The following is a 13,805-nucleotide window of genomic DNA, read 5'->3' on the forward strand; positions in this document are numbered from 1 at the left end:
ACAGATTTGGTCATATTTCTGCTTTAAAATAGTCATCTCCTGATCATACTTGGGATTAATAATCAGCCCAAAGTGGTTGTCTGCAGGTCAGAGCTTAAAAACAAAATGAGAAATCAGAATCGGCCTTCAGAACCAGAACCGGTGCATTAAGCCTGGAGCAGATGGGACAATGTGTTTCAGTATTTGGTTCCTAAAACACTCGTGCTCCAGTGAGTCGGTCCTGGTTTGGGTCATTCCTGACCCGCTTAGCATGTGAGCACAGATGAGACAGGGTGTTTGTCAGTGCTCAGGAATGTTCGGTTCTGGAAGAACAAAAGATAAATAAACAAAATGAAAACATTTTTAAGCTGCTTTCACTTTTTTAAATCCATCCTTTGGAGCCAAATGTTCTGCAGGCTGAAGCCCTGCTCAGTTTGGGCTTCTGTGGATTAGACTGATTGTGATGAGAGTTCTGGTTCTGTAGTTCTGGACAGTGTTAATGACAGTCAGTACTGATGAACGGATTGCTCTGATCTTGTTTTTGGTGAATCAGCCGGACTCAGATGGATTAAAGAACCTGTCGGTATCATGGCTGGAATCTGCAAACCAAACCACGGTGAACTTTTCACAGTTTCTCCTCAGCATGGGCCAGTGTGGAGGTCACCATGGAAGCTCCACATGACCACCCCCTGCTACTTAAGAGCGCCTCTATTTATTTGGCTTTTTCCTCCCGTGGCACCATGCGGCCCCAGGTAACGGCCACTGACCCCGGAGCGAACGAAAGCTCCCCGCCCGGGGCGCGTCCAGGTGGTTCTGCGGGTGGAGATGTGGAGCCGCGAGACGGTCCTGGGTGGGTCAGGACGGTAACGTAAGCCCTCCAGAGGAGAATTTGTAGACTCTGCCGATGCTAAAAAACGTCCCGCAGAGTCCGGAGCGCGCGCTTCTATAGGGCTGCGGGTGCAGGGAAACCCGCCGGTCCTTCATTCGATCCTTTATTTATGGGCTGAAAAGTCCCGGATTACAGGTCACTCACCTGTAACCCTAACGCACCTCCACAGAATAGTTTTAGATCAGTTATGGGCTCTTCTTTTGGTTCAACTTCAGATTTTTGCGCCAAACGCGATTTTTAAAATACAAAAAAAAAAAAAAATAATAAATAAATAAATGATGACGGACACGTTCAAACATCCATCATGTAGCTATTTAATTTACAAGAAATTTATGCAATAAATAATAAACATAATATTTGTTTACAGACTTCAGACACATCATAACAACAATAATAATAATATTAATGACAATAAACAAACAAATGCAAGTGGAACAGTTTAACTTCATTGAAAGCATCCATAAAATGCATGTTTTGTGCCACTGAAATTAAAATCGTTTCACCCAAAAACTCCTGTTAGAAACAGGAAGCAGCGAACATTAACAAGAAGGAAAATCCTCAAAGGTTAGTGTGACGACATCATAAATAATGTCTTGTTCGTGTTATAAAACTCAGAGTTCTGGTCTGTAGCTTCTTTTTGTCCATAACGATTACAATTCTATAAAAAATATTTCATTTAATCATTATGAACTTTATCAGACACAATGGTCCAGTAAGATAAAATAAATAAAACATAAATAAAGTAAAATTATCATAAAAATACATTAAAAGATATATATATATATATATATATATATATATATATATATATATATATATATATATATATATCTTTAATGCATTTTTATGATACATTAACATTAAGATTCAAGGGTTATTTTGTATTTTAAGTTTAAATATTTACAAAAAGCTAATGCTAAATGAGTTTAATTAAAGAATTAAAGAAACAAAGTGGTTCAAAATCACATTTTTATTTATATTTATATGTCAATGTTCAAAATACGTCTAACGTGTAAAAACAATTGCCTAATTTACTTAGATCTTTGCTGTTAAAGTCTGGATTTGAAACTACAAAATTGTCTTTCTAAAGGTCATTAATCACTTTTTCTGCCTACAGGGATAATAAAAGATTGTCAGTAAACTTCAGGACTTTCAGGTCCTCCTCCGACATAAGGGAGCTCCCGCAGTACCCTGTAGCTGCGGAGAAGTGACTGCCTCATTTGGGCTGTCTAAACATGTTGTAAATTAAAGTCAATTCTGATTCCTCGAGCGGCTCTGCAGTCGCATCAGACTGCTGTTTGCGTTGGAGCCATGGAGGAGGAGGAGTTGGGTGGTTTCACCGAGGAGGAGGAGGAGGAGGACTGAATCTTTAAGCATCTCCAACTCTTTGGGACTATAAAGAGTCGCCACGACTGAGAGAATTAACTCCATTAGCGCATTTTTTTCATCCCCGGACGTCACTGCTGCTCCGTTGCGCCCCAGCGGCTCTTTTGCCCACTTTTGTGCGCAGATATTTGATCAGAACGAGCGCACATCTGCGGTTATGATGGAGTTCATGGAGGACAAGTTTGCCTTGAAAACCCAAGCGATGAAGGCCAGTGACTACTACATGGACCAAGTCATGGAGAGCCTGGACAGCGCGCAGTATTTCAGCAAGCCTTCCCCGAAATGCGCGTCGGCCTTCGGGCTGCAGAGCACCGAGCAACGCTCCTCACCCTGCGGGGACGGTGTGTGTGTGTGTGTGTGTGTGTGTGTGTGTGTGTGTGTGTGTGTGTGTGTGTGTGTGTGTGTGTGTGTGTGTGTGTGTGTGTGTGTGTTCAAGTTAGAAAACATTTTAGTTTAAAAATTATTTAACCGAAAATGTTTTATTTTTTTCTTCTAATGTTGAATTATAATAGAAATTTAGAAATTATTCTCAGTGAATTCAAAAGTGTTTTAATTTTTACTTTTTAAGGATGATTTAACATGATATAATATATTATAATATAATATGTTATACTATACTATAATGAAATATAATACAACATATTATAATGTGATATAATATAATATAATATACCGTAATATGATATGATATAATATGATGTGATATAATATATAATATAATATAATATAATATAATATAATATATAATATAATATAATATAATATAATATAATATAATATATAATATAATATAATATAATATAATATAATATATAATATAATATAATATAATATAATATAATATAATGTCTATTCCATAGCCGCGTACAGCATGCAGAAAGCGGATGAGGACGCTCTGCGCTCGGATCTCGGCAGATCCCTGGACAGCTGCTGCTCCCTACGCACCTCTCCGGTTCCGAGCGGCACAGACAAGACGGACTTGGAGGACATGGGGGACAAATGCGACAGTAACGTGTCCAGCAGCAAGAAGAGGAGACATCGGACAACGTTCACCAGCGCGCAGCTGGAGGAGCTGGAGAAAGTTTTTCAGAAAACCCACTATCCAGATGTGTATGTGAGAGAACAGCTGGCCATGAGGACGGAGCTGACCGAGGCCAGGGTGCAGGTACATATGGCGGGAATATAACCTGTTCAAATTAGATAATTAAAATGAAACTCTGAGAGGTTCGTTTCTGTGCGTAAATGTTCCAAATGGACTCCAACGTCACAAAGATATCACCTGACAGCGTACCCGAGCCTCGCTAAAGGTTTATTTTATTTTGTTAAACTCTGACCAGGTGTGGTTCCAGAACCGAAGAGCCAAGTGGAGGAAACGGGAGCGCTACGGGCAGATCCAACAGGCCAAAACTCACTTCGCAGCCACCTATGATTTATCTGTGTTGCCCCGGACCGACAGCTACACACAGGTAAGCTCTGGTCTTTATTGTGGGTTTAACCAAATGATCTCGTGCTCTTATTGGGTGGATTTCGCGGGTTATCTTCTGACGCTGGCTGATTTTCCTCTTTAAAGCGAGTTTACATCAATCTGGGTAAATCCGTCGCGTCCATTGCATGCTCCATGAATCACAGCCTCTTCAGATAAGAGCTGATTAGAGCCTCTGAGAGGTGTCATGTCGGAATTAATGACCTCATATCAGATTTCATGTCGGAGGAGCATCCATCTTGCTGTTTGAGCAAAGGTCAGCTTAAGATGAGGTGAGAGGAGATGCAGGATGTCACTTTTCCCTTCTGGTAGGTGCTCCCTCTCAAAAATCCCCTTTAAAGGTCCCAGACATCTCCAGCAGCTGTTCAGGGAAAAGTCAGAGTTGCAGCTGGAGTTCTGATGCGTTCCTTCTGCAGGTTACTGAAATGAGGCAGCTGCTGGATTCTGTAGCTTTTTCTTCATTTTTGTATTTTTTCTTCTTCCTCCTGTTTTATTGACCCTTCTCCCACCAACACATACCTCTCCTGCTCAGTTCTGAATGACTAAATCATATAAGAGACATTACTGTTGTCTTCCACTGCATCAGAGTTCATGCAGGGGTCTGCAAGTTGCAGCTCTGGGGCCACTTGTGGCTCCACTGCCCCTCTAACTTTACATTTTTACTGACTTGAGCCTGAGCAGCATTTCAAGTTACCAGTAAAATGAGCTTTTAGCCGTTTTCATGTCTAAACGTCTGTAACACAGCAGCAGCAGCAGACGTCCTTATATTTGACAGAAATGATCAGACTCATCATTTTAATATTGGAAAGAACTAAAAGGACTGAAATGTGTTCATCAGATCAATGCTGTTTATTTCAATGTTATATTATAAAAACGTTATTAGTTCTGCAGGTGTATTTTAGTGCACAGAACTAGATTTTCCTTTGTTGGAAATTAGCAACGTAATGAAGCTTAGTGCATGATTTTGTCACCGTTTTGGGTCTCAGTAGATTTAGTGGCTCTTCGGGAGAGATGATCAGAACAAGTCTTAAAGGTTACAGATCTCACGTCTCTGTTCTTTAAGAGTGTAAAGATGAGCGTCTCTGAAGGCTGATGGTGTTCTGAACACGAGTGTTCTCAAGTCCTGAATGCATCTACCGGACCTGGTATCGTAACGTGACTAAATATTAATCCAACATAGACTTTAGAGAAATCTGAGCTGAAGACGGACTCGGGGTGCAGGAATGATGGGCCTGCGTCTGTCCAGGACAGACATTCAAAATGGTGATGTCATGTGACTGCGTTTAGATAAACAGAGGAACAAATTCATTTTCATGCACTCTGGTGTCCTGGTTCTGATGGGTGAGTGATCTGAAGCTGCTGCTAAGCTTCAGTCCTGCCTGTTCTCTGATAAACAACACAAATGTTAGCAGCTGCTGGACATTCGCCTCTGCTGCTGCCTCTAGGCCAGGCCGTCGCTGCATGAGAATGGGTTCTCACTCGACTCGTCAGGTTAAGTAAGATAAACAAAAATAAAGTCTAAAACTGCATTTCTGGAATGGTTTGGGTATTTTAGTATTTTTGGTTGGTTTTCTAGTTAAAATAAAAAATGAATCATCAGTTTTGGTTTGAGCTTTGCTCGAGTCACCGTCTCTGACTTCAGAATGCAAGAGCAAAAAAGACTTGAAACGAGTAGAAAACCCTTGCCGTCACACTCTGAGTAACGTATGACACAGACAGGAAACACTTGATGTTCTGTAATAAATAAACTTTTTAAAATAATGTATAACTTATTTTAACTGTAATTAAAAGTTGAATTTAATCACATGACTGTATCTTTCTCTGATAATGATGCCTAACGCTTGTTGGGTGGTGCTTTTATTAACAAGCAATAATGAAAATCTTTTTCATTATTAATGCAGATCTGAGCTACAAACTCAAAAAGATCGTTTTTCTATCTGATCTAGACCACTGACTAGTCTGACTAACATTTCTATGTGCTGGTGCAGATCGTGCCTTCCTGCAACACTGGACACCAGTGTTTACTCATGGTTCATTACTTCCTGTCCATAGACCCACTGCTCAGACGTCAGAAAGTTGAATCTTAAAAATCATCCTTTAGCTTTAACTGCTCAGAGTGCAGATCTGATGCATTTTTAGTGTTTTGAATTTTATATTTTATTCCTCTTTTGTTGCCTTCTCCGTTTTTATGCTTTAATCACTTATTTTGTTTAATTCTTGTCTGTTTGCAGATCTCTTTGCTCCGCCTCAGTTATAAATGCCTGTAATATTTAACAGATGTTGACGTCGACATTACACACAACATAATATTCTCTAAATTATGCAGCTAAATATTTTGTTTCAAACCTCTTTGTTCATATTTAGGCTTCAACATTTAGCTTAAAAATCCATTAGGTTTCAACCGTTTTTTTTCAGACATAATTTATTATTATCATTATTATTATTATTATTATTATTATTATTATTATTTTATTATTATTATAGTTAAAATACTATGATTTAATTCTTATTGCTGTAAATATTATTATATTATTGTTATTAAACATGATAATAATAATTTATTATTGTTGTTGTTATTATTATTAATATTTTAATGTTATTATTATGTTGTTATTGTTGTTATTAAGTGGTAAATTAGGGCTGATTATTTGACTCGGTTTGCTTTTTAACAGAATGCAGAAATCTTTATGGATTTGATGAAATGAGGATAAATTCTCTCTTCACCCAACAGATTCCCAACAACTTATGGCCGGGCCCCAGCGGCTCTGTGGTCTCCTCCTGCATGCTGCCTCGAGGGTCCCCTCCATGCGTCACCTCCTACTCCCACTCCCCCCGCTCGACTGGCGCGGCGGCCGACCACGGCTACGTTGGATTTCCCGCCCAACAAAACCAGTTTGGTCACGTCTCCCTCAACAACTTCTTCAGCGCTGATTCTCTCCTCACACCAGCCGCCAGCTCTCACCCGACCTTTGAGACCAAACCCGAGTTTGAGAGGCGTTCCTCCAGCATCGCCGTGCTGCGCATGAAGGCCAAGGAGCACACGGCCAACATCTCCTGGGCCATGTGACCAGGGTCTGGAAAGTCTGGATCAAGGATTCACAGAGTTTACCAGTTTTTATGAAAATGGGGGACATGCCTGAAGAGTCCTCTTGAGGTGGACATCTTCAGACCGGATGTGGCGGTCCTGCTGCTTTAGACATGCAACAAACTCAGACAGAACTTTGAGGGGAGCAGAGAGAAGGAGGCTGTGTGTAAATGTGAGGCAATGTCTCAGCATAAAAACATCAGTCCCACCAAGAAGTCTGTCCTGTCACCAAATAATACCCAAAACAACGGAGTCAGATGGTTTTATCATTCAGGTCCAAACCCTTTTGGGTCAGATATTATGATCACCTCTCTTGATCTCTAGAGGTCAGGTCAGCGGAGGTCATGTCCTCCAGACTGAGAATAAAGGACAGCAGGAAGTAGTAGAACATGACAACCCATGTACGATCTGAGCTCAGTTCAGGTCCATGTGGATCCTGAAGGAGACATCCAGAAGCTGAGATGTTTGAGTTCTGTGAGGGAGCCGTCTCCTGTCTTCCTGTCCTGTTTCAGATCAGGACTCCAGAAGAGCAGACCCACCAAACCAAAACCTGACTTGATGTATTAACAAGTGTGTGTGTGTGTGTGTGTGTGTGTGTGTGTGTGTGTGTGTGCGTGCATGTGTGTTTGTGTGCGTGTGTGCGTGTGTGTGTGTATGTGTGTGTGCATGCGTGAGTGCGTGTGTGTTTGTGTGCGTGCGTGCGTACGTGTGTGTTTGTGTGCGTGTGTGTGTGTGTGTGCGAGCGTGCGTGTGCGTGCGCGTGAGTGTGTGTGTGTGCGTGAGTGTGTGCGTGCGTGCGCGTGTGTGCGTGAGTGTGTGTGTGTGTGTGTGTGTGTGTGTGTGTGTGTGTGTGTGTGTGTGTGTGCGTGAGTGTGTGTGTGTGTGCGTGCGTGCGCGTGTGTGTGCGTGCGTGCGTGAGTGTGTGTGTGCGTGTGTGCGCGTGTGTGTGTGTGTGTGTGTGTGTGTGCGTGAGTGTGTGTGTGTGTGTGTGTGTGTGTGTGTGTGTGTGTGTGTGTGTGTGTGTGTGTGTGTGCGCGTGAGTGTGTGTGTGTGTGTGTGTGTGTGTGTGTGTGTGCTTTGTACCAATGCTCTGAGTCTCTACCTGTGGTCTGCAGGAGGCATCTTGTAAAGTTTGTGGTATGAATTTATCATATGGAATAAACGACTGGTTCTACTTTGACTCTTTTGACTCTAGAGAACATTAAAAGGGGAAATTCTGTTTCTTATTCACATGTTTACTGAACTCCTCTGAATATAAATATTTCGTTCATTTTGCTCCATGTTCTCTTGCTGACTAGAAGCTGCAACGATAAACACTAAAAAAACTACTGGCTGCTATCATTTTCAGGGTGAATTCAGTGAGATGGAACAAAGTTGTGGAGACTTAAAGCAACATTAACAAGTTTCCACAGTTTAAACTGTTGCTTTCGAACTGGTTTCAGTGGTTCTTGAGCCAAAAACGTGACCAACTTCACATTAGAGAGAACCCTGTAGCCCTCAGCTGACCAGAATCTGCACTTAACTGTTTTGGTGTTGGAGTCGTGGATGAACCTGGAAGTAAACGTAACAGACAACTCTGGTAACCGGTGATGGTTGTACCCAGTGAGCAGCAGTACCAGGACCAGAGTGAATAGGGTGTGTATGGGGAGCATGAGTGGGTGTCCGGCGTGCATTTTTGTAAGTCTTTGGTTGTATGTGCATGTGTGAGTATGAGGGAGGGAGCGTGTGACTGTGTTTGTGTATGACTGTAAATGTCAGGTGGGGCCTTTGACTCCTCCCCTCTCCTGGGACTTCTTTTGCTGCTATACGTCTTTGCCGCCCCTCCCCCTGCCACGCCTGGTGTGGAGTGTGGTGCCTTGGTCTGCCTGAGTGTTCGTGATTCCCGGGTCAGGGGGTTTACGATTTTTGGTGTCTACCTGATCAATCCCGGTGGCTGCCTGGTGGGATCTGAGTCCCTGGGCTCTGCTGGGTCCCCGGCGGGGGTGGTCGCCCCTGGGTCTTGGGTCGCTGGGTTCTGGGCTCAGCCGGCTAGGGGGTGGGAGGCTGCAGGTGGGCCTGTGGGCTTGCCGCTGATATCCCCCGGGACTCTGCCGGCTGCTGGTAGTGGCCCCCCGGGGCGATCCTCTGCGCCTCTTTAGGGGGGCGGGGGGCTTTTCTGGTGGCGGTCTCCTTTGGGTCCCCTTGCTCTGGGGCAGCTCCTGGATCTCTGAGATTTGGAGCTCCCTCCATCTCCTACACATCTTTGGGAGGCAGATCTGTGGCCCCTCACACTCTCTAGTTGACGCTCTAGAAAAATCTTACATAAACAAGTGCGTGTACACACACAGGTGCTCACATGGTGCTTTCATAAGTGTGGACTTGGGCACGTTCAACACATGTTTTAAGGCTGTCGTTGCCACTAAATGCACGGTGATTTACTATCGTGATTGTTCAGTAAAATAATGTTTATATTTCCTCATCAGGTTGACGCAGCGATAGCTTGCTCCTGATGTATTGTTGTGTGTCCCTTTTCTTTTTTTTCTCTTTCTGCAGGTCTAGAAGCAGACTCTTGTTCATTAGTGTTTATTTTTGTGGACCCCCCCCCCCCCCCCCCCCCCCCCGGTCAGAATTACATGCAGTCAAAAAACAATAACAATAAAGTTTTACGTATCGGGCGTGACATCAAAGCAGAAGCTTTGATGCTTCACCTGAGAGTATATCTGTAAGGCTTGTCACCAGCATTCAGACTTTCATTGTTTGCTTCACAGCCAGACAGGACACAGGAAAAAAAAATGTAACAGAGTAATGTCTTGGGAGGTGAAGAAAAGAGCTAAAACCAGAGTGAACATCGGCGCGTTGTACACTTGTTTGAGGGAGCTCAAGGAGGCTGATGGTGACCTGGCTTTGTTGCTGCTTGACTTGTCAACCGCATGGATCTTTTTACTTCGAGGCTTATTTAGTATCAGTCGGCCCGTGTTAATATGAACTTGTCGTAAGCATTAGATTAGGTTAGCATTAGCTCAGGTTAGCATTAGCTCAGTGTTAGAGCTATCTACACTGGGCTGAAGAAGGGTTGTTATTTCGCTTTCAACCAGTAAGGGGAGAAGAAGGAAACTAATATGTTTTGTTCATTTACCTTCTCTAAATGTTTTAGAAGGTTTATTGTTTTATGACATCATAAGTTGTAACTAATAACATTTTGGTTTTCTGTCGCTCTATAATGAATTAATCTGATTTATCTACTAAACACAAGAATGAGTTAACAGAGCGCCATCATCAGGTTTCTAGCTAAAGTTCCTTGAGCAGAAGTTTGGAGGTTTGTTGTTCCAAGTAGAAAATCAGAAGTGTATGTTGGTCTGATTATTTTAGTTTGTGTCTTCTATGGTGGACTTAGATCATACTGTCTGGTCATGATATCATGTTTATCAGATTAAAACAAAGTTTAAAAACAATCATGTCTGACTCCACCCAGCTCCTCCATCTCTTTCATCCATTCGTCGTCCTCCTCCGCTTCCTCACTGACGTCATGTTATGTTTTTCTCTGAGTTCACTGTCAGCGGTGGTTGGTATTTTCAGGGAAACCCTGATGATATAGGAGCAGCCGGCCTTGAATCAATTATGCTTGTAACTTTTGTCAGATGCTTTGCTTTGGAGACACGGTTGTTGCTCTGAGATTCTTCTTGGTTGCTGTCACAGAAAGCCACCACCGACTCATTTATCCACAAGTATCAGAACGCACAGGCTTTGATGTGGAATGTCTTATGGAAACATCTATGCAACAAAACTTCACTGTGTGTGAGTCATTAGCTTCAGTAACTGGTCACACTAGAGTTGACCACTCACTCAGGTGAAATCAGGTATGGCAAAATCCACAAAAATCTGCTGAAGCAAGAAATACAAGCTGATGCTTTTGCTCACCTGATATAAAGAGTGAAGTCTCATGAGGACATTTGTCCTCATCAGATCATCAGACACTCAAAGAAAGCTCCTATGTTGGGATGTTCAGGTGTTTTTTCTTGTAGCTCTGGTCTTATGTTCATTCATGTTACCTTTTTTGTCACGTTTTATTGTTTGGTTCAGCTCTGCACTGGAGCAAATAATGTACGGTTAGAAGATCAGCAGCATTGATCTAAATCCACCCTGAATATGTGAGTTCAGGTTTTAATGCTCTCCGAGGCTGTAACATACAGCAGGTCATTATAAGTAACTCATTAAAATGAGTAAAAGTGTCTTTTCTCTCTTGTTTTTGCAGCTAGTTGTAGTTTCTGACAGATATCAGAGGGATTTATTTTGTCCACTGGTGGTATTTCTCCTACCTCTGATAAACGAACTCATGACAAAAACTCTGGTCTGATCTTAAACAACATCCGTCATTTGTTTTTACCACCTCTCCATTTCTGTTTCCCTGCCCCTCCACATCATCCGTTATCTCTCTCTCTCTGTGTGTGTGTGTGTGTGTGTGTGTGTGTGAGAGAGAGAGAGAAAGGGAGAGAGTGAGACAACTTCTGCAGACCAGATCCATCAACAGCTCCAATGGGTTTGACCCCTCCAGGTTAACCGCAGCCATTAATATAAAAGATTCCCTCCCCATCTCCCTACTTCCCTCTTATGGGGGAGGATAGGCCTCTGCACACACACACACACACACACACACACACACACACACACACACACACACACACACACACACACACACACAAAGAAGCAGAGGTAGATCAAACGTGGGGCTGGCAGGCAGCTGAATAATGGTGTCGACGGTCACGTATGTTCCACAGCGGAGCTCTCCACTCGGTGTCTGCCCACCGTTGTTTTTCTAATCACTCAGCACTGATGTTCTGCTTCTTCCTCTCCTCTGGAGCGGGTGGAGCACACTTTTTTCTCACATGCCTTCCTCTTCCTCTGGGAAATGTGCTCAGACCACTTACCTTTATTGAGAGGTCATTCATACTGCGACAAATACAAATTTTATGAAGTTCAAACCTTTAGAACCTAATTTACATACATCTGCTGCATCGATAAAGCTGGAACTAACATATAGACAAGACTTGGAGCTTTTAATGCTGTGGGTTGCTGTGCAGACGAGTGTGGCAACGCAACACAAAACAACACAAGGCAACGTAAAACTACACAACACAAAACAATGTAATATAACACAATAAAACACAACGCAACACAAAACAAGACAACAGAACACAACGCATTTAAACGCAATACAAAACGCAAGGCAACATAATACAACACAATAAAACACAACACTACGCAACACAATACAATACAAATTAATACAATACCTCACAAAGCAACATAATACAACACAATTGCTTTACTGACTGTCTCGCTCGGCTGATGGGACACGTTTTGTTTTATGTATTATAGTTTGTTTGTGCTGGTTTAGTAGCTGTGTATAATTACTGTATTACCTGTGAGGCGCGGCTGTGCAGTGGTGCAGTGGTTAGAGCTGTTGCCTTGAAGCAAGAAGGTCCAGGGTTTGCTTCCCGGCCTGGGATCTGTCTGCATGGAGTTTGCATGTGCTCCCTGTGCATGTGTGGGTTCTCTCTGGGTACTCCGGCTTCCTCCCACAGTCCAAAAACATGACTGTTAGGTTAATTGGTCTGTCTAAATTGTCCTTAGGTGTGAGTGTGTGTGGATGATTGTTTGTCCTGTGTGTCTCTGTGTTGCCCTGTGATGGACTGGCTCTCTGTCCAGGGTGTACCCCGCCTGATTGCCTGTCGACCGCTGGAGATAGGCACCAGCCCCCCCCACCCCCCCCTACCTCACATCCCCCACCCCACACCCCCTTCCCCCTGCGGGTTCAGAAAATGGATGAATGGATGGTTATGAGGCCCTGCGTTAGAGTTGGAGGGAGAAAACCTTTGGAAGTGCTCTCATTAAAGATCTCTAATAAACAAAGGAGCTAGCTCTTCAGAGAAGGATACGTAAAATTCAGGAGTGAGTCCATCCATACCAGGAGATTTGTTGACCTCATTCTTGGAGCACATCCTGTTGCTGAACCTAGACCTGACCAACTGCAGCAAGCCCAGATCATAGCACTGCCTCCACAGGCTTGTACAGTAGGCACTAGGCATGATGGCTGCATCACTTCATCTGCCTCCTTCTTACCCTGATGCACCATCACTCTGGAACAGGTCCATCTGGACTCATCAGACCAGTTTTTAATAAAGCGTTGGACAGTTCTTCACCCAGTTTTAGTCGTTTCTACAATCTTCTTAGATGTTTTCTCTGCTTGATGCCAATGAGCTGGCCCCATATTTTCCACGACCACCTGATGTGTCTTTTCACATGGTTGTTTAAGGAATAAGAAGCAACTCTTCTTCTTCTTCTTCTTCTTCTTCTTCTTCTTCTTCTTCAAGTTTAATGGCGGGTGGCATCTAACTGCTAGGTGCATTTCCGCCACCTACTGTGCTGGAGTGTGAGTCGGAGTAAGAGCGAAAGAGAAACAACTCATTGCACCAGTTGGGGTTAAATAACTTGTTGCAGCTGAAAGATAATCACCCATGCAGCAATTATCCAATAGGAGGCTCCTACCTGTTTGCTTAGTTAAATCCAAGTGCAACTTTTTTATAGCAGAGCAGTGTATAGCACATATTCACAAAATGTTTATTAGCTGTTTTTTTTGTATTGATATAGAACAGAATGTTGTTGCCTCCTCTTGATGTTAACATTGACCTTAAATTTTCCTATTTACACCTTTTCATCAGTATCCACTCTAAATGTGACTGTTTTCTCTATTCTGATGATCAGCAGCATCTTTTTTGGCTTTTTAGCATGATGGCACACAACCAGCAGACTTTGATAGAGTTCTAATCATTAAACAAAACCTGATTAATTGTCATTTAACTGTTCACGGTAAAAAAAGACACTTATAACCATAGTTTTTCTAACATTTCCTGATGATTTTGTTCTTTAAAAAGATGAAAATTTGAAGCTTCTAATACTTTTTGGCACACTTCCCAGATGGTATAATTACTATAATAGAGCTCCTC

General features: G+C 42.7%; 1 protein-coding gene across 1 annotated transcript in view; it reads left to right on the forward strand.

Moving 5' to 3' along the window:
• The window catches only part of LOC107397133 (leucine-rich repeats and IQ motif containing 1), a 90,630-nt gene extending 82,668 nt beyond the window's left edge, over positions 1-7,962 (forward strand). Inside the window, exons 25-27 of the mRNA XM_070550212.1 lie at positions 3,115-3,419; positions 3,592-3,720; positions 6,469-7,962. Coding sequence (XP_070406313.1) covers positions 3,115-3,419; positions 3,592-3,720; positions 6,469-6,804 — 770 coding nt within the window. The 3' untranslated portion in view covers positions 6,805-7,962. The remainder of the gene's footprint in view (positions 1-3,114; positions 3,420-3,591; positions 3,721-6,468) is intronic.
• Positions 7,963-13,805: the final 5,843 nt, after the last annotated feature.

Source organism: Nothobranchius furzeri, chromosome 4 (assembly GCF_043380555.1).
Source record: "Nothobranchius furzeri strain GRZ-AD chromosome 4, NfurGRZ-RIMD1, whole genome shotgun sequence".
Taxonomy (NCBI): Eukaryota; Metazoa; Chordata; class Actinopteri; order Cyprinodontiformes; family Nothobranchiidae; genus Nothobranchius; species Nothobranchius furzeri.